Source organism: Cricetulus griseus, chromosome X, assembly GCF_003668045.3.
Source record: "Cricetulus griseus strain 17A/GY chromosome X, alternate assembly CriGri-PICRH-1.0, whole genome shotgun sequence".
Classification (NCBI taxonomy): Eukaryota; Metazoa; Chordata; class Mammalia; order Rodentia; family Cricetidae; genus Cricetulus; species Cricetulus griseus.
In genome coordinates this window covers 108,085,355-108,106,190 of record NC_048604.1, presented here as the reverse complement: position 1 = coordinate 108,106,190, position 20,836 = coordinate 108,085,355, and the positions used below count along the sequence as shown (strand labels likewise).

Genomic DNA, 20,836 nt, shown 5'->3' with positions numbered 1-20,836 from the left:
CAGGACTTCATAAAACCAAACAGCTTCTGTACAGCTAAGGTTGTCTAAGGTTGAGATATACTGAGTTTTCCACTTTCCATGTTAGATTAGCATGTTTATTGGTATAGTCATTGCTCAAGTCATATTTGTTTAGGTAACAGTGTTGGTGAGACTTCATGGGTGTAAACTCCCTGTCATTTGTAGGTGATACAATCTCACAGAAAACTCCCTGATCTGATGGCTCTTACAATAGTCTACCTCCTCTTTCACAATGTTCCTTAAGCCTTAGCTAAAGGAGTTGTGTTGTAGATGTATCCACTGAGACTGGTCTCCACAAGTCTGTATTTTGCTTGGTTGTGGTTTTCTGTAATGATCTCCTGTGGTGATGTTTTGTTTATGATCTAACAAATAAAGCTTGCCTGGAGATCAAAATGCAGAGCTAGCCACAGCCATAGATGCCAGGCAGTGGTGCAAACTCCTTTATTCTCAGGACTCAGGAGACAGAGGCAGATGAATGAATCTCCGTGAGTTCAAGGCCACCCAGAATTACATGAGAGTGAATCAGTCAAAAAGAGAAACAGAGCTCACACCTTTAATGCTAGCACTAGAGAGGTTTATAAGACAGGAGCAGAGTCTCAGAGGTGGCATTCAGCATTCAGTCTTAGGGAATTAGTCTTCAGCCACACTGAGGTCAGGATCTCCCCAGCCTTGGTAGAGGTAAGAGTTCTCTGGTGGCTTGAGTACTTTGCTTCTCTAATCTTCCACTTGAACTCAGTATCTGTCTCTGGGTTTATATTATTCATGCTACAATCTCCATCTGTTGCAAAGAGAAGTTTCCTTGATGAAGAGTGAGGACTACACTTCTCTGTGGATATAAGGACAAGTATTTAGAATGTACTTAAGGATTATGTTGGTTTAGTAAAGTGAAACTTTTTAGGTTCTTCTCTAAGATCTATGGCTTCACTAGTCCTGAGTAGTTGGCTAGGTTTCCCGTACCAGGCATGATTTCCCTCTTGTTGGACAGTCCTCAGGTCCAATTGGAGAGATTTAGTTACTATCAAGGTATGTGTGACGTTATTGCTCCCTTAGAGTTATTGTGCCATGCTGGTCATTGTTATGGTTCATAGTTGTCATAGTAGGTAGGAGTGTCAGTTGCTTCCCTCCCTTGGCTGCTTGCATGGCACCTTCTGGTACAATTAAAGCCAGTCCTCAAGGAAGGAGGCTTTCAGGTGACATCCAGCTTGGGTGCTCTGGGCCCTGTGTCTAAAATGCATGGTGTCTTCAGGAATCAGGGCTTACCTTTCACCTCTGGTGTGCAATCAAAAGCTACTAATGTTCTGGAAGTCTCATGGACAACTCTGACAAACAACTCAAAAGAGGACTTCTCATGTCTGATATTGGGATTTTTGTTAGGATAGTCTATGGCTCTTGAGGGGATCATTGTCAGCCCAGTTGGGAAATATTTATTTAAACACACACACACACACACACACACACACACACACACACACACACACACACACGTATTGTAGACATGTTTAGATAGATAGTAAATACTGTGATTCTCTATGACTTTTCCAGATTTCCTTACTGTTATTTTACCCTTCTCCCTTCTGTTTGTCTTTCTGGGCCTGGGTTACTTCTCTCAATTTGATCTTTTCTAGTTCTATTCATTTTTATACAACATTTATGATTTCATTTTCTTTATAGCTGAATAATATCCTGTAATATTCCACATTTCCATTACCTAGTTGTCAGTTGAGGGACATTTAGGTTGTTTCCCATATTGTGGCTATTATGAGTAGAACCACTAAAAATAGCTGAGCAAGAACCTGTGGAATAGAATGTCACATCCTTTGGTTACATGCCAAGTAATTGTATATATTCTTATGATACATGATTTTTTAGCTTTTAAAATTCTTTATATATTCTAGCTACTAATCCTCTCAGATTCTTGCCCCCTCTGAGGGCTTCCTCCTCACTTGATTGTTTATTTAGCTGTACAGAAGCTGTTTGGTTTTATGAAGTCCTGTGTGTTAAGTGTTGGCATTAATTCTTGAGCAAATGATGCCTTATTCAAGAAGTCCATTCCTACATACCTATTTCATGTTGAGTACTGGCTGTGTTTTCTTCTAGCAGTTTCCAGTTTCATGTTTAGGTCTTTGATTCAGTTGGAGTTAGCTTCCTGCAAGGTGATAGATATGGGTCAAATTTCATTCTTCTGCAAGTGGACTCCAGTTTCCCAGCACCTCTCCAGTGTATATTTTTTTGCTGCACTTATGTGTACTCATATTTGGGTGTTGGATTTTGTACCAATGGTCTACATGTCTGTTTTTGTGTCAGTACCATATTGTTTTTATTTCTATGGCTCTGTAATATATCTTGAGATATGGAATGGTAAATCCACCAGTATTGTTCTTTTAGCTCAGGATTGTTTTGAATGTCTAGGAATTTTATGGTTCCATATGAATTTTAGGATAGTTTTTTTTCTATTTCTGTAAAGAATGAGATGGAGTTTTTGATTCAGATTACATTGAATCTATACATGGCTTTTGCTATAATGGTAATTTTCATAATATTCTATCAACCTATGAGGCTGGGGTATCTTTCTACTTTCTTGTAGTATCTTTATCTCTTTCCTCAGATGTTTAAAGTTTCCATTGTAGGGCTCCTTCACTTCCTTGGTTAGGTTTATTCCCAGATATCTTTGAGGCTATTGTGAATGGGAGTGTCCATGAAATGTTTTTTATTGGTGTATAGAAAGATTTTTGATTTTTGAAAGTTGATTCTATATCCTGCTGAAATTGTTTCTAGAAGTTTTCTGGTGGAATTTTTGGGATCTCTTTTGTGTAACATCATTTCTTCCACAAATAAGGATAGTTTGACTTCTTTTCCTATTTGTATCCTTTAATTTCCTTCTCTCGCCTTAGTGCTCTAGCTAGTATTTTGAGCACTATATTGAATAGGAATGGAGACAGCCCTATCTCATTCCTGATTTCAGTGGGATTATTTCAAGTTTTTCTCCATTTTGGATGATGTTGACTGTAAAAATCTCATGTAGTTTTTTTCTTTTATTATGTTGGGTTATATTTCCTCTAGTCTTACTCTCTCTAGGACATTTATCATGAAGTCATTTTGACAAAGGGCCTTTTCTGCATTTATTGAGATGATCATGTGCTTTTTGTCATTAAGTCGATTTATGTTATTTATTACATTTGTTGATCCATCCCTGCATCTCAGGGATAAAACCAACTGGGTCATTATGTATAATCCTTTTGCTTTGTGGCTGTTTTGTTTGTCTGTATTTTATTGAGCATTTTAAAATCTGTGTTCATCAGAGCTGTTGGGCTGTAGTTTTCTTCTTTGTTGTGTGTTTAGCTGGTCTGGGTATTAGTGATACTGGCTTCATAGAAGGACTTTGTGAATGCTTGCTTCTTCTCTTTCCTCCTTCTTTCTTCCTTTACTTCTTCCTTCCTTCCTTTCTCCTTCCTTTCTTTCCTTTTTAATAGTTTAAGAAGGATTGTGTTTAAATCTTCGAAAGTCTGGTAGTTTTCTGCTCTGAATCCATCTGGACCTGAACTTAATCTAGTTGGAAGGCTTTCTGTTACTGTTTCCATTTTCTCATTTGTTATGGCTCTATTTAGTGGTTTGACTGCTTGGTTGATGGGGGAAGTACTTCTGTGTATGTTTATCTTATTGATTATTTAATAAAGTACTGTTTGGCCAATGGCAGCAAGTTAGGCAGGACTAGGAGTCAAAGAGGATTCTGGGAAATGTAGTAGAGAAGTGGTGTTCCAGGCTGGAAGTGACATAGCAAGTAGACTCATATTTAAGAAAGGAGAAACAGGAAGTGTCACTTTTCCCCTTGGCGCCTCCTCCAGCGCCGCAATGTGATCCACCGGCAAGGAGGGATGCCAGTAAGGCATCCGATAAGATAAGCCTTATAAAATATATAAATTTATGGTAATTGAGACTGAGCTAACAGATGAGAAATCCTAGTCATTGGCCAAGCAGCATTTGAACCTAATACAAGTTTCTGTGTATTAATATGGGCGGCTGGCGTAAAGCGCACACATGGTGGTGGGGCTCGGTGGCCTTTGGCAGAAAGATTTATCGTAACACTTGTTAGTTTGTCTGAATCAAGAAATTTGCTCATTTATTTTAGGTTTTTCAGCTTAATAGAATACATGTTTTTAAAATATACCCTTATAATGTTACTGAAATGTTTCCTTGTTCATTACTGACTCTGTTAGGTTGGGTCTCTTTCTTTTGTTAATCGGACCAAGAGTCTATCAATCTTGTTTATCTTCTCAAAGGACCAGATCTTAGATTCATTGATTCTTTATATCATTTTCTTTTTCTCACATAATATATCCTGATTATGGTTTCTCCTCCCTCTACTCCTCCCAGTTCTCCCCCATCTCCCTTCCCATCCACTCCACTCCCTTACTGTCTCTCATTAGAAAATAAACTGGCTTCTGAGTGATAATAATAAAATAAGATAAAACAGAAACTAACTCATCAGAATTGTATAAAACAAACAAGAAAAAAGCCCAAGAGAAGGCACAAGAATCAGAGACCTATTCATCTTATACTCAGGAGTCACATAAAAACACTAAACTGGAAGCCATAATATCTGGTGCAGACTCATGCAGGCCCTGTGAATGCTGCTTCATTCTCTGTGAGTTTTTATGAACTTGGTTCATATTGACTTAGAGGGCCTTGTTTTCTTGGTGTCCTCCATCTCTTCTGGTTCTTACACTCTTTCTGCCTCCTCTTCCTTAGGGCTCTACTCTTACTGCTTTTTATTTCTTACCATTGACTGGATTTTGATTTACTTTGTTCTTGTTTCTCAAATTTTGAGTTGCATCATCAAGTCATTTATTTATGCTCATTATGATTAGATGTAGTTGTTTTGAGACAGGATCTCTCTATGTGGTCCTGGTTGTCCTGAAACCAGTTACATAGACCAGGCTGTCCTTGAACTTACAGGGATCTGCCTGCTTCTGCCTCCTGAGTTCTGGGATTAAAGGTGTGCACCACCATACCCAGTTCTCTCTGATTTATTAATGCATGTGCTTAGAGCTATAATATTCCCTCACAGCAATTTTTAATGAGTCCCAGAGGTTTTATTGTGTTTTCATTTTGTTCCGGGACATTTTTTCTCTTTCTCTTCTTTGACCTATTCATCATTCTGTAATGAGTTTGTTTAACTGCCATATGTTTGTGTATTTACCGGAAATTTGATGTGGATTTCAGGTTGTAATGCATTGTGGTCAGATAGAATACACTGAGTTACTTCAATTTTTCTGAATTTGTAAAGATCTGTTTTGTGTCCCACGATGTGGACTGTTTTAAAGAGACTTCCATTTGCTGCTAAGGAGAATGTGTGTCCTTTGGTGTTTGGGTGGAATGTCCTGTAGATAGTTGTTAAGTCCTTTTGATGTGTGGTCAGTTAATTCTTATGTTTATTCATTTTTTATCTAGATGACCTGTCTATTGGAGAAAGTAGGGTATTGAAATCACTTACTATGTCTTTAACTCTAGTAGTATATCATTTTATGAAATTGGATGCACCAGAGTTTGGTGTATGTATGTTTAGGATAACAATGTCTTCTTGGTTGACTGTTTGTTCCTTTGATTAGAATGAAACATCCCTCTTTATCTCTTCTGATTAGTTTTAGTTTGAAGTCTGTTTGGTCAGATATTAGGATAGCCATGCCTGCTTGTTTCCTGCTCTATTTTGATTGGAGTACTTTTGTCAGTCCTTTTACATTAAGGCAACTTGTGTCTTTTGATTAGAGAACTAAGACTGTTAATATTTAAAGGTACTACTAAAGGTGTGTGGTGATTACAGTTGTGTTGCTTGTAATTCACTTCATAGAGCCTATGGTCTGCTTTTTGTCAACTGTATGCACTTGCAGTTAAGTGGCAAACTCAGCTGTTTAGAAATAACTTTGTGGTTCTGATTATTGAGCCACTCCCTTCTCAGTCATCCTGCCTAAAGTCAGGACATTAATTACCCAAACTTTTTGTGACTAGGTCTATGATTGGGGCCAAGTAGCAGGATGGAAGAGAAAATTACAGAAAATAAAGTGTTGTTTCTCTGATCAAAGAGGAAGCGTTTTTTGTTTTTTGTTTTTTTTTTTGTCATTCCATCTTTGTTTCCTGCTATTTCCCCATTGTTTCTACTTCCAAATGTTTGATTCAGGCTGGCCTTAAAAGGAACAGAAGGGGGAAAAGGACAAGAAAAATGAGATTCTTATACATCCTCTTAGTTTCTGAAAGTCTTTTGTCATTCCTCAGGCTAGAACTAGACTGCAGTGAATAGTTTCATGTTATGTTCTTCATTGTGTCCATACCATGGTGTATCAAAAGACCAAGAAATGCCCATTTCACTGCTAGATTAGGATACTTACCTTTTAGAATTAGATGTATGGTGAACTGGATATTTTCATATATTGATGATGGGAATATAGCCTGAGATACATGCTTTTTGGTGAGGAGTAGGAGCCCATGTCCTTTTCTCCCTCTCAATGCTGAGACCCTACCCTGTTTGGCTTGAACCTGTGCATGCTTCCATAGTCTCCTTGTGTCCATATGTGGAATCAGCCCTGTTGTGTCTTGAAGATACTGTTTCCTTGGAGTTATCCATCACCTCCAATTCTCACAATCTTTCCACCCTCTCTTCTGCATATCTTTCTGAGCCCCGGGTGGGGTCAGTGCTGAAGACATCACATTTAGGATTGAGTGTGCCAAAGTCTCTCACTGTCTGCACATTGTCCATTTGTGAGTCTCTGTTAATTTTTAATCTACTGCAAAAAGAAGTTTCTCTGATCATGACTGAGCAAGGCACTGATCTATAGGTATAGCAGTATGCCATTAGGGGGCATTTTATTGTCATGTACCTTTAGCAGAATAATAGTAATAGGTTTCCCCTAGGCCCATTACCTAACTAGTCTCAGGTTCTTGGCCACTTTAGCATTATCAAATATGGGTTCCATCTCATGGAGTAGGCCTTAAATCTAATTTTTAGCAAGTGGTTGGTTGTTCCCTTACATTTTATGCTACAATTGGAGCAGTGTCTCTGGCAGGTACTGTTGTAGGCCACAGGGTTTATAGCTAGGTGATATTGATGATTACCTTTCTACTCCAATAGTGTGAAGCATAACCCCCAATACCACAAACACTAATCAGTATATGTAAAGCTTCTCTGTGGTCTATTACATAAGAAAGTGTTGTCTTCAGTAGTAAGGCCTTACCATCAGGTTGCGGAGAGCAACCAATAGCCTTGGCAATGGCCTGTGATATTTGGGAACCCTTTTGGTCAATAACTCAACAGGATTTAACCCATTCCTGGCACTAGAGGTTTTACTTGATGGCATAAGATATCTAACTGGGGCATCATGCCCCCCATTATTTGGTGAATCCATCCGGATTCTTCTTGTATTTGTGTATATTTTAGCCAGTTTCTACAGTAGTAGGTATCCATATAGCATTTCAAAAGGCCTTTAGTATAAGTTGTCCCTCAGCATATTCCATCCTTCACCCTTCTCTCTCATGCCCCCCCCAATTTAATACTCCTATTCTAGTTTCCCTTTTGTCTCTCCATAACAGTATATTCATTTCTACTTTCTTGGGACCCTTCCCCACCCCATTGCCCCTTACTATATATCTAACCTCTGTAGTTATTTAGACTGTAGCACATATCTTGAAAGCTTAGAAGCTAATATCAACATATAAAATAAATCATAATGGGAATATATCTTGAGATACCCACTTCTTGATTAGGGGTAGGAGGCCATGTCTGGGTTACCTCAAGCTGATTTTTTTCTAGTTCTATCTGTTTACCTGCAAATTTCATAATTTAACTTTTGTTAATGGATGAATAGTATTCTACCATGTAAATTTGCCACATTTTCTTTATCAATTTATCTGTTTATGGACATCTAGGCTCTTTCCAATTTCTGCCTATTATGAATAGAGCAGCAATAAACATGGATGAACAAGTGTCTCTGTAGTAGGATGCAGAATTTTATATGCCCAAGAGTGGTATAACTGGATTTTGAGGTGACTTATTTTTAGCTTCACAAGGAACTGACACACTGATTTATATTGTAGCTGTTCAAGTTTGCACTCCCATCAGTAATGGATGAGTCTTCCTTTTTCTCCACATTTTTGTCAGCATGAGCTGTCACTAGTTTTATTGGCTTTAGTCATTCCGATAGGTGTAAGATGAAATCTTAAAGTAGTTTTGATTTTTTATTTCTGTGATGGCTAAGGATGTTGAACATTTTTTGTTTCTTAATATTTTATCATAGTCCATTTTTGATAGTTCCTCAAGTTATTCATTTTCTATAGATACACATTTGAGCTTCCAGCTTGAGAAAATTATGAACAAAAGTGTTATTGACAGTTTTGTGTGTTTTGGTAGATAGCACTCATTTCTCTTGGGTAGGGTTGCAATACCATATGGTAAATGTTTGATTTTGTAAAGAGACTGCTAAACTATATTTTAAACTGTATCAATGCACAGTCCCACTACTAATGTGATAGAGTTTCAGTTATTTTGTATCCTGACCATTGTTTAATGTCATCCTTAATTTTAGACTTTTTGGTGGCTATGTAACTGTGTCACATTATGGTTTTGTATGTTTAAGTGCTTTTGGTTTTAATGTTCACACCTTTTGAACTATGAATTTCATTTTTATGGTATTTTTATAAGGATACAATCCATAGTCCAGCCAAATTTGAAAAATAACCTAAATGTCATTTATTATGTAAGTGATTATATGAGTATGATATATTCACAATAATAAAATATGGAACCATTCAGAATCAATAGATTAGTATAATAAACATCAGGGTAAAAAGTTACATATATATTACCAACTGTAGACATGTACATATATTAAAACAGACTGGATATACTTAGTGGGACCTGGTAGTACATACCTAGAATACCCTAATGTAGAGGCTGAGGAAGGAGGGTCATGAGTTTGAGCTCAGCTTAGACTACACAGTAGATTCCAAGCTAGGATGGGCTACAGAATGAGATTCTGTGCCAGGAATACAAACCAAGAGGAGGAGAGGCAACATGATTCTTTTTAATGAGTATGCTCTGGAGTTCTGAACAAGGTGCTGCATCAGAGTGAGCCAGTCAAGGAAAGAGCCAAAGTAAAACAATTGACTTTATCTCAGAGAGAACTAGAGAAGACCTTCAGAAGCCCATGAAGAAATGCAAGGATACCAAAAAACCAAGCATAAAAAGTAGACAGAAGAAGTCCTGTGATGGCAAAGAAAATGTCTTAGCCTACCAGACATGGTGGTACATGCCTTTAATCCAAGCACAGAAGCAAGGACAGAGCCCAGAAGATCCCCTGGAAGATACAGAGAAATTGATGCTGTGAAGTAAACAGGATACAACCCATGCCTTGGCTCTCACAGAGCTGTGCAGATACAGAAAAGAAGACCATGCAGGGAAGAGAGCCTATAGAAGCTGACTGTATGAGAGATAGGCAGGGAAGCCTCAAGACTAAGAGGAGCTGCTCCTTTCCTGGTGCCCAGCTTTGCATGGCAGTCTGCCTCCAAAGTTGGCCCCAGCAACCATCAGAGCAAGAGAGCCCCTGTACCTCAGGAAAAAGAAAGACGGAGTGTGGAAACTGCTGTGGCATCAAGATTGGAGCAAAAGACACCAAGCTGAGCATGATGAGCCATAGAAACTGGAAAACTGAGAGCTCTCAGCTTCTGTCTGTCACCTTGGCCACAGCAGGAGCTGTGCTGTTCACAGGAAGTTGATCACCTGACAGACCTAAAGTAAACATGGAGGACAGACTCTCCAAACCAGAAAGAAGTTTTGACTAAGAATTTAATACCTTCTATGTCAGTTTATTGCTTCTGTGCTTATATACTTTAAATTTTAAACCTTTTGTTTCTATCTTCTGTATACACATGTATGTATTGTTAAAAAATTCTTTACCTTTTTCCTATCTTTTCAACCCTTAACATGTACGCCTTTGTAAGTTGTAACTCATTTATTTTCTCTACTGTTTTTCATAGCTGTAACCCATATACTTTTCTTCTCATTCCTGCTCTATCTTCTTTTATACTCTACCTCATTAATGTCCTACTACACTATTTAAATATATTATGTTCCATAACGGAGACCCTAGTACTCCTATCTCCAATTCTCACTGGGAAAATAAGTCAGGAGCACAGTATGTTTTCCTGCAGCTAACTGAGTCTTCTGTCAATCTTGATTTTTACTGCAGTGGATTTCCATAAGCCCGTGTGGATTGTCCAACTCACAAGGAAGATGAATGTAAAATAAAATAAATGGGAACCAAGAAGATGGCAGCAAGCAAAGCCATCTTCACAAGCAGGAAAATCATAGATCAGATCCCTAGCATTCACATAAAAAAGCTGTGAATGGCTGCATATTTTTGGAGCCCCAGTATTGGGTGGGGGAGGAACAGAGACAGGCAAATCCTGGGAGCTCACTGGCCACACATCCTAACCAAAACCGCCAGCTTCTGGTTCGATGGGAAACACTGTCTCAAGACAGTGATAGAGATACCAGATGTTCTCCTGTGGATTTCACCTATATGTACATGAATTGCACACCTGCACACTCACCTGCATGCTGCGCGTGTGCACGCGCATGCGCACACATACACACACACACACACACACACACACACACACACACACACACACACACACAGAGAGAGAGAGAGAGAGAGAGAGAGAGAGAGAGAGAGAAGTAAAAAGAGTGGAAGGAAAAAAGTACAAACTGGAGAATGTACACACTCCAACAGATATGTAAAATACAATAAACATGAGCCAACAGTCCACTGCAACATCTCCACAAGGAGCCTCAAAAACATGGAAAAAAGAAGATGAGTAGCTGAAATGCCAGAAAACATTTTCACAGTCTTACATTTTGAAAGGATCAACAACCAATTAGAGGACTTGACTAAAAATATGGAATTTAATTAAGACACAGACAAAAAATTTACAAAGCCAATTCGAGAACCAAAGTGGATGAAAGAATAAGTAACTTAGAGGAAAAATTTAAATCCTGAAGAACAGATTCACTAAGGAAACCAAGATGCTAAAACAGAACCAAACAGCAATTTTGGAAATGGAAACAAACAGTCATTTATATTAAAAGCACAGAAGAAGGTATCAACAGACAAGAACCAAGAAGAAAAGCAAATCTCAGGGATGGATGATATATATATAAGCGTGCATAAAGAAGAAAAATCAATGAATATGACCAAAACCTTCAATAAGACTAGCATATACTCAAGAAACCAAAGAAGAATCTATGGCAGAGAAGCGGAGGCTGAGATAAAGTCAATGGCCTAAATAACTTTCTATTAAATAATAGCAAATAATTTTATGAACACACAGAAAGAAATAAACATCCAAACACAAGAAGTATGTGGAACCCCAATTATATACAAATAAAGGAGAACCTCTGCATGGCATAATCAAGGTGTCAAATATCCAAAGCTAAGGAACAATACTAAACGCTGTAAAGAAAAACACACAAAGTAGTATATGGAGGTAGAAACATGAGAATAATGTCTGATTTGTTATCAGTACTCCTAAAAGCTAGGAAAACTAGATGCTAAATTAACAACCAAAATGACATGTCACAAACATTGAAAGTAAACAATTGTTAACCAAGATTGCAAAATAGGTGGAGAAATATTTTTTCAAGACAGTCACTGATTAAGGCAATTCATGACCACTAAGCCAGCACTGCAGCAAATTCTTAAAGGAATACTGTACAAAGTTTAAGAAGAAAGAAAGCTTCACACATGAGAACATGGGAAAGAATGTATTTCATAAAACAAATAGATGAACAGATAAGAACTGAGGTCTCAGTCATGAGCAACATATTAAGCAAGCAAAACATCTGTACTACCATGGAGGAAGATCCAAACTGCCAATCAACCAGAACAAAAAAGAAAGCCAGAAATAATAGCTGACAAGCTCTTTTCTATTGCAGTGGTCTTAACTCATCAGCTGAAAGATAGAGAATATCTCACAGGATTAAAAAACAAGATTCAACTATCTACTAAGTCTAAGAGTCTCATATAAAGGGCTGGAGAGATGGCTCAGAGGTTAAGAGCACTGACTGCTCTTCTAGAGGTCCTGAGTTCAATTCCCAGCAATCACATGGTGGCTCACCACCATCTATAATGAGATCTGGTGCCCTCTTCTGGCCTGCAGGCATACATGTAGGCAGAACACTGTATACATGATAAATAAATAAAACTTAAAAAAAGAATCTCATATAACAAGGAAGGACTGAAAATCAAAGGCTGGATACTAAATTGCCAACAAAATAGAAGCTACAAATAAATTGATAGAGCAATTCTCATACAGAATAAAGTGAATATCAAACCAAAACTAATCTGGGAAGACTAAGAAGACTGCTGTGTGTTAATAAGAGTAACAATGAATTAGAAGGCCATAACAATTGTAGATATCTATGTATCAAATCATTGGGATCCAAATTTCATAAATGTACATTAAAAGGCATAAACATACTGAAAGGTTCTAATACAAAGCAGTGGGAGATTTCAATACCCAATCTCATACCTAGATAGTTCTTCCTAATTAAAGATCAGCAAATAAACTTCAGAACTAAATTATACCACATCAGTTAGATTTAACAGATATCTACAGTCTCTTTCATCCAACAGATAAATCACATTCTTCTTACTGGCACATGGGGCCTTCTCTAAAATTGGCCACATTATAGGCCTAAAAGCAATATTTAGCAAATAAAAATCAGAAATAATTTCCTGTATCTTACCAGACAACAGTGGGATAAAGCTAGAAATCAACAGAAAATCTAGCCTCAGAAAATACACAAATATTTGGCTACTAAACAATATACTTTTGTGTCATCAAATAAAGGAGAGACAAAATTTAAAATTTCTAGAATCAAGTGAAAAAAATAGCACAACATACTAGAATATCTGGGATTCCATCCATTCAGTCCTAAGAGAAAAATTTGGAGCTATACATGGTCACATTTAAAAAAATCAGAGAGCGCTGGGCGTTGGTGGCACACATCTTTAATCCCAGCACTCAGGAGGCAGAGGCAGACAGATCTCTGTGAGTTCAAGGCCAGCCTGGTCTACAGAGCCAGTTCCAGGACAGCCTCGAAAACAATACAGAGAAACCCTGTCTCAAAAAAAGAAAACAAATTAAAAAAATCAGAGAGTTCGCCAGATGGCTTACTGTGGAAAGACACTTGCTGCCAAGCCTAGTAAACTTGATTCAATCACTGCAACTCATGAAGGAGAGAACTGACTCCTGCAAGTTGTCCTCTATCTTTCATATGTGCATACACATATTAAATAAAAATGTAATATTTTGTTTCAAAAATCAGTGATCTTGAATAAAGAACCCAATAATGCACCCCGAGTCTCTAAAACATAAATAAGAAGCCAAACCCAAATACAGCAGAGAGCAAGAAATAATAAAAATGAAGATAGAAATTAATTAAATAGACACTAATTAAATAGGGGATGGAGAGATAGCTCAGTGGTTAAGAAGTTGTTCTTACACAATACGTGGATTTAGTTCCCAGCACCCACATGGCAGCTAATAACACTCTATAACTCCAGTTTCTCATGATCCAAACCTCCTTCTGGCCTCCATTGGCACTATACACATGTGGTACATAGACATATATGCAGGCAAAACACCCATACACATAAAATAAAAACAATTAATCTTTAAAAATACATAGGATTATCAGACAAAAAGTTTCTTCTTTGAAACGATTGACTGACCACAGAAAGACAAACATGGTATGTACTCATATATGGATTTTAGACATAGATCAAAGGATTACCAGCCTACAATCCACACCACCAGAGAAGCTAGGAAGCAAGGAGGACCCTAAGAGAGACATACATGGTCCCCTGGAGAAGAGGAAAGGGAGAAGATCTCCTGAGCAAATTGGGAGGAGATAGGGGAGTTAGGATAGGGAGTTAGGAGACAGGAAAGGGGTAAAGAGGAGGGGAGAGGAGGACATGAAGGAGCAGGAAGATTGAGTGGTGGTAAGAATAGAGGAGAGCAAGAAAAGAGATACCATAATAGAGGGAGCCATTATAGGTTTAAAGAGAAACCTGGCCTTAGGGAAATGTCCAGAGATCTACAAGGATGACCCCAACTAACAAGCTAAGCAACAGTGGAGAGGCTACCTTTAATGCCCTTCCTCGATAATGAGATTGATGACTACCTTATATGCCATCCTAGAGTCTTCATCCAGTAGATGATGAAAGAAGAAGCAGACACCCACAGCTAAACACTGAGCTGAACTCCTGGAATCCAGTTGCAGAGAGGGAAAGGGGTCAAGACCAGGCTGGAGAAACCCACAGAAACAGCTGATCTGAAAAAGGGGGAGCTCATGGACCCCAGACTGATAGCTGGGAAACCAGCATAGGACCCACCCAGGTCCCCTGAACGTGGGTGTCAGTTAGGAGGCCTGGGCTATCTATGGGGCCTCTGGTAGTGGATCAGTATTTATCCCTAGTATACAAATGGACTTTGGGAGCCCATTCCACACAGAGGGACACACTCTCAGCCTAGACACAAGGGGGAGGGCCTAGGCCTTGCTCCAAATGATATGACAGACTTTGAATATCCCCAATGGAAGACCTCTCCCTCCCTGGGGAGCAAAAAGGGGATGGGATAGGGGGCCAGTGGGGGGCAGGGGAGGAGGGAAGGGAGAGGGAACTGGGATTGACATGTAAAACAAGCTTGTTTCTAATTTAAATTAAAAAAAATTGACAAGGGCTGGCAAAATGGCTTAGTGAGTACTGGCCCTTGCTGTGAAAGTCTGATGACTTGAGTATGACCCACAGAACCCACAGTGGACAGAGAGAACAGACTCTCAAAGGTTGTCTTCCATAGGCATGCTTTGTCGTGTTCATGCGCATGTGTGTGGGAACAAAAATAAAATCAATTTGTAAAGAAAGGTATATTTTGGGGGTTGGAGAGATGGCTCAGAAGTTAAGAGCACTGACTGCTGCTCTTCCAGAGGTCCTGAGTTCAGTTCCCAGCAACCACATAGTGGCTCACAACCATATATAATGAGATCTGGTGCCTTCTTCCAGCCTGCAGGCATACATGCAGGCTGAACATTGTATACATAATAAATAAATAAAATCTTAAAAAAAAGAAAGGTATATTTTTAAAAAATTAAAAAGAAGCTCATAGTTAAGAGACTTTGGATATTTACATGGACTTTGGAAATTTTGGAGGGGGTTTGAATGTTTAAAGATACCTTGGATATATTTTAAGAAACTTTTTTAAAGTTAAGTATGTTTTACATTGTGATATTGATATTAATATGAGATCTTGGAGATGATCAAGAAAGAAAATGTTATGTTTTAACAATGATGCATTTATGTGTCAAGTTGAAAAGGGTTAATTGTCTTGACAAGCTGGAGTCATTTTGGAAGAGGGAACCTCAGTGAAGAAAATGTCTCTACCACGTTGGCTTGTGTGAACACAGGTGGTGCTTTTCTTGATTGATGACTGATGTGAGAGGTCCCAGATCACTGTGGATGTTGCCATCCCCCTGGGCTGGTGGTACTGGGTGCAATAAGAGAGCAGGCTGAGTAAGCCATGAGGAACAAGCAAGGAAACAGCACTCCTCCATGGCTTCTGCACCAGCTCCTGCTTTCAGGTCCCTGCCTTATGTTCCTGCCCGGATTTCCCTCAGTGATGGAGTGTGACCTGAGAGTTGTAAGATGAACTAAACCCTCTCCTTCCAAGTTGTTTTTGGTCACAGTGTCTTATCATAGCAGTATAAACCCTAAGTCAGATCTCAAACCATGGGTCTGGAGTTAGGCCTGTGATGCAGACATGATAGCAGACAGAGGGAAGGAGAGGAGAAGAAAGAGCCAGTCAAAGATAAAAGTGGGTTCCAAGAAGGTCACAGATCTGGTACTAGGCCTTTGAGTGTGGAGATAGCTACAGCAGGGGGAGAAGAATTGGGGTTTGATAAAAGGGGTGTGGGAAAGGAAGAAAGGGACTTATCCAGGCAAAGTATCTCAGGAACAGACAAAGTTCATGGCTACAGTCCTGAATTAGGCTTGTGGTTTGCAGTTGATGGGGAAGGGAAGAAGGGATGGCAAAGGGAAGAGGTGACTGATGTTTTAGGTAAAGGGGATTTACATATGAAAAGTGCTCAAGGCAACAGGTCTGAAAGTAGGCTTGTAGGTTTGGAGATACAGTGGGTTGGGGGAAGGGTGGGGCTTTTTGTTTTTTGTTGTTTTTGAGACAGGATCTCTCTGGTCCTGCAACTGACTATGTAGACCAGGCTGGCCTCAAACTCACAGAGATCTGTCTGCCTCTGCCTCTTGAGTGCTGGGATTAATGCTTTTGCCCTAACCTAATTTTACATTCTCTTGAGTTGTTTGTTTCTCTTGGGTTTCTGAGTATTTTATTTCTGTTATCATTTTGACTTCCAATGTATACATTGTATGAAAAAGACACTCTCATGTTGTTTCTTTTTCTGAAAATCTGATGTTCCAACATCCAGTCTAGGACAGAAGACAAAATAGAACGATTCAAGAAAGCAGTTGAGTACTATTCAGTCACAACCAAACTCTCTTCACTGCCAGTGGGTCCTTCCTTTCTAGGTAAGGCTTTCAGCTGCTGTTAAATTGAGTCTATCCCTTAGGGCCAGAAACAAATCCCTTGTTTCTACCTGTGTCCTGCCTTTCACATTTATAGCTGGGGGGAGATAATGCCATTTCTTTAGCTTGGGCTTCTTCTAATACTAACCCTCATTGTGACCTGGTATATGTAAAACTAGCCCTGTCTTTGGTAGCAAGCTCAGTTTTGAATTCTACTTCTGTTGCTTACTAGCTGATTGATCTCATCACTTCACTTTTGTATGAAACATGACTCACAACACCTAATTATGTAGGGTTGTTATCAGATTAAATTCTTTATGTATGCTCCCTGGCATGGGCATGCCACTTATCCATTCCGCCAGTATTACAGCAAACAGATTCTATCTCACCACAGAACCTTCATGATGGAACTTTCTTGATGGAAACGCTAGGATTAATTGCTGCCACTGTAAATTTGGCAGGTTTGTCAACGTGAACTGGGAACTCAGTTCAAGGAATTAATATTGAATTTACCATCTAAGGAATAGCTTGTGAACACACTTGTACATAATTTCAGGCTCATGGACTCATGAGATACCTTGAGGATGTCAAAGACTGTGTAAGGAAATCCCACAGGGAATAAAAAGCCAGATTCTTGGACTAGCCCATAGTAGCTGGTCAATTAATTATAACATTTTGTGGTACTAGGGATCTAACCCATGGCTCCGTGCATGCAAGGCAAGTGCCCTACCATTGTTACACATCCTTAGATCATAAAGTATAACTTTATAACAGGTTTTTTAATGCAGTGATGGTTTAACAGGATGTAATAACTATGGTAAAATGATTAGGCTTAGCTGAAGCGTAGCACTTTTCTTGGCTTCAGGCTTTCGAAATAATCGGCTTGGAAATCCTCCTATTCCACGGAATCAAATGGGCCCTATTTCTACTGGAAAGCCAATGGTAAGTGTTGTTTATTACATAGTCATTAAGAGCAGTAACATCACTTGCTTACCTTAGACTTAAGGTCATTCCTGATTTTGCAATCTGAATTGAGTCATCAGGATGATTCAGTGGTGATTAGACCATTCAGGGCATATAACCTGTATCGTTTTGTACCTTGAGGCTGGAAGACTATAGAATGATGGCTTCTAATGAATGATCACTAGGACACTATGTAGGTCAGATAATGTCACAGAATATTTCTAAGAGATCTTGCTTGGTTCATTTTCCTGGCTCTGGTAAATTCTATTCAGATACCACTATCAGAATTATTTCTTAATATTTTCAGTAGGTACTCCGTACTTCAACAGTTCCTACTATTGGTATCATCTCCTATGCCACAGCTTCTGAGGAAAGCATCCTGTATCCTGGTAAAATGTTAAATACCTTTTCCATCTGTTTTATCCTTTAGTTTTCTCGCCAGGTGCCCCAGAAAATGAAATATCCACCACCATTTCCAATGGGACCCAACTCGTCTCTTCTCTTCTCCCATAGTGTGGGGGAATCCCATGCTTTTACTGAGGATCCCATGCTACAGGACAGTTCCTTTACCAATTGGGCTGTTTCTTATGACTCTTCTACATCCCAGTTTCCTAACTGCCTGACTTCGAAAACGTCACCTCCGTTGGTACCAGAATCTTCCCACTCCTCTTCCTCTGATGCTGATGAGGCAAATGGAGCTAGTTCTGAGTAAGTATCTGTGTAAACAACCAAAAAAAAAAAAGATTTCAGAAGATATGTGGAGGTGTGGATGTTCTTGACTTCCTTCCATCACTCTTTGCCCTTTGGCCCTCTGCAGGTAGTGATTTTTAGATATCCAGGCCATATAGGAAAGGCAGTTGCCTAGGAAATCCTAATGTGAATGTGCCACACAGCATGCCTGTTGTTTTTTTCAGTTTGTGAGAAACATAGATTTAGGGATAAAAGAATTTGTATAGTTGAAATATTGGAACAGTTCCTTAGTAATGAAGATAGTTCTCATATGTGGGTTTGATTGTTTTTTTTTTTTTTAGAGTATTCCTCTAAAGAAATTATTCCTGGGAAACAGAGCTATTCTGAGATTATAATTTTAATTATTTTCTTAGACTATGGGTAGACTCTAAACATGACATCTTAAAATATAAAGGATCCAGAGTGACTTCCATGACTTTTGATTCGTTGGTCTGTGTCAGGTGAAGGAGTCCAAGGGGGTCAGTGATGACCACTGAGAGGAAAGGTGTCCTGTCCAATCTTAATCCAGTGTCTTGACCATCAGAGGGTTTCTGAGAGTCCCTGGGATCAGGCTAGATGTCTTGAGTGGAAATATCTTTATCAAACTCTTTTTCTGTCTTCTGCTCTATGTGAATTTTTTAGGCAGGCCACAGAAGCAGTTCAACAACAGCCTGGATGGGAAGAACCCAGTGGTGACAGAGGGTCTTGGGTACAGCCTGTTGATGCTGGAGTTTCGGAAACTAGCATGGGTGATGGTGAACCGCACATCCCATCTCTGTTATCTATGTCTACAAGGAACCACATGGATATCACCATTCCACCTTTACCTCCAGTAGCTCCAGAAGTCTTGAGAGTTGCTGAACACAGACACCGAAGAGGTCTTATGTATCCATATATTTACCATGTCCTTACTAAGGTAAGAGAACTCATCTATATCTGCCTTCCAGATACTTCTCTGCAGTATCTCATAATTACTGAGTTACAAAGGTACCAGAGAAAAGTCTGATAATTGGCATTTTTATCCAGGGGAACAGTCCTGGGGATTGAACCTAGGCTCTCACATATGTAAGACAAGCACTCTACCATTAATCTATATCCCCAGCCCATTTATCATTGTATTTCAAAAGCTACAAGGAATCCATGTATGTTTGTGCCCTTCTTCATCTTGAGGGCCTCAGAAAGGTGAGATTAGTAGGAATTGAGACAGGGCAGTTGAAAAAAATGACTCCAAGAGAGTTTAAATTGTAAGATTTGTGGATGGAGGGGTAGAAGGGAGGTGTGGGTGGGAACAGGAGGAGAGGAGGGAGGGGAAACTGGTCAGGATGTAAAATAAATGAAAAAATATAATAAAAAAGATTTTGAAGTAAATAATATATTATGTTAAAAGGCCATGGTTCTGAAGGTACTATCTAAGAAGAGGTCTTGCTCCCTTGTCCCTTATCTCTGCCTCTACTTCTGCATACCTGCTCCCCTCTGCTGCTCTTAACACAAATTCCCCACAAAATGTCCAAGCTAGGCATGGAAGCACGAGCTTTTGATACCAGCAATGCTAAGGTAAAGACAAGTAGAGCTCTGAGTTCCAGGCCAGCTTGGTCTACATAGCAAGTGCCAGTCCACCCAGAGTTACATAGTGACGCCCTGTCTCAAAAAAACAAAACAAATAAACAAAATGTCTAGAGTAGATTCACCATGATAGACAATGTAGTCCATCAGATATGAGACTTTACAAATGGACTCTAGGTTATAAGGTGGCAGTAGTCAGCTGGGCTTCTTAAAGCTTCTAATCTGAAAATCTCTCTGAATACAAATAGTAAATTTACTGTCTTGACTACAGAGGCTGCAGTTCATTATTTGTTCTTTTCAGCTCTGTTCTAAACCTTTTTCTCCCCCCACCCCCGAACCATTTTCTTATTAGGGTGAGATTAAAATCCCTGTATGTATTGAGGACGAGTGTAACATGGAGCTGCCTCCAGCTGCTCTCCTGTTCCGTTCAGCTCGCCAATATGTATATGGAGTTCTCTTTAGCCTAGCGGAGACACAGCGGAAAATGGAACGTCTGGCCATGCGGCGACGGTTACCTATAGAAGGTAAGTATGATTCTAGCTATTCTAGCTATAACAGATCTCTCTGTGCTTGGCTGGGGGTGGTGGTGGTGGTGAGGAGCCATGTCTGTGTGAGTATACCATACTTTGGACTGTAAAGCAGTCTTTAAGAAAATGCATCATTTGCAGGGTGGTGGTGGCCCACACCTTTAATCCCAGCACTTGGGAGGCAGAGGTAGGCAGAACTCTCTGTGAGTTCGAGGCCTGCCTGGTCTACAGAGTGAGTTCCAGGACAGCCAAGACTACACATAGAAACCCTGTCTCAAAAACTCAAAAGGAAATCAGGGAAAAAGAAAATGCATTATTTACCAGATTACACATTGAAATAAGAAATACACAAATGTGAGCCCCAATTCTGAAATCATGAAACATTCAGAGTGTGTA

At 39.3% G+C, this 20,836-nt stretch overlaps 1 protein-coding gene across 7 annotated transcripts in view; it reads left to right on the top strand.

The window, feature by feature from the left end:
• The window catches only part of Fam120c (family with sequence similarity 120C), a 141,542-nt gene that overhangs the window by 63,300 nt on the left and 57,406 nt on the right, over positions 1 to 20,836 (top strand). For 4 of the 7 annotated variants that reach the window (XM_027432172.2, XM_027432178.2, XM_027432177.2 and 1 more), the window contains exons 5-9: positions 16,562 to 16,661; positions 17,524 to 17,600; positions 18,052 to 18,329; positions 18,993 to 19,266; positions 20,266 to 20,437. In XM_027432172.2, coding sequence (XP_027287973.1) covers positions 16,562 to 16,661; positions 17,524 to 17,600; positions 18,052 to 18,329; positions 18,993 to 19,266; positions 20,266 to 20,437 — 901 coding nt within the window. The remainder of the gene's footprint in view (positions 1 to 16,561; positions 16,662 to 17,523; positions 17,601 to 18,051; positions 18,330 to 18,992; positions 19,267 to 20,265; positions 20,438 to 20,836) is intronic. The other 3 variants (XM_027432173.2, XM_027432175.2, XM_027432174.2) reach the window with 3 other exon arrangements.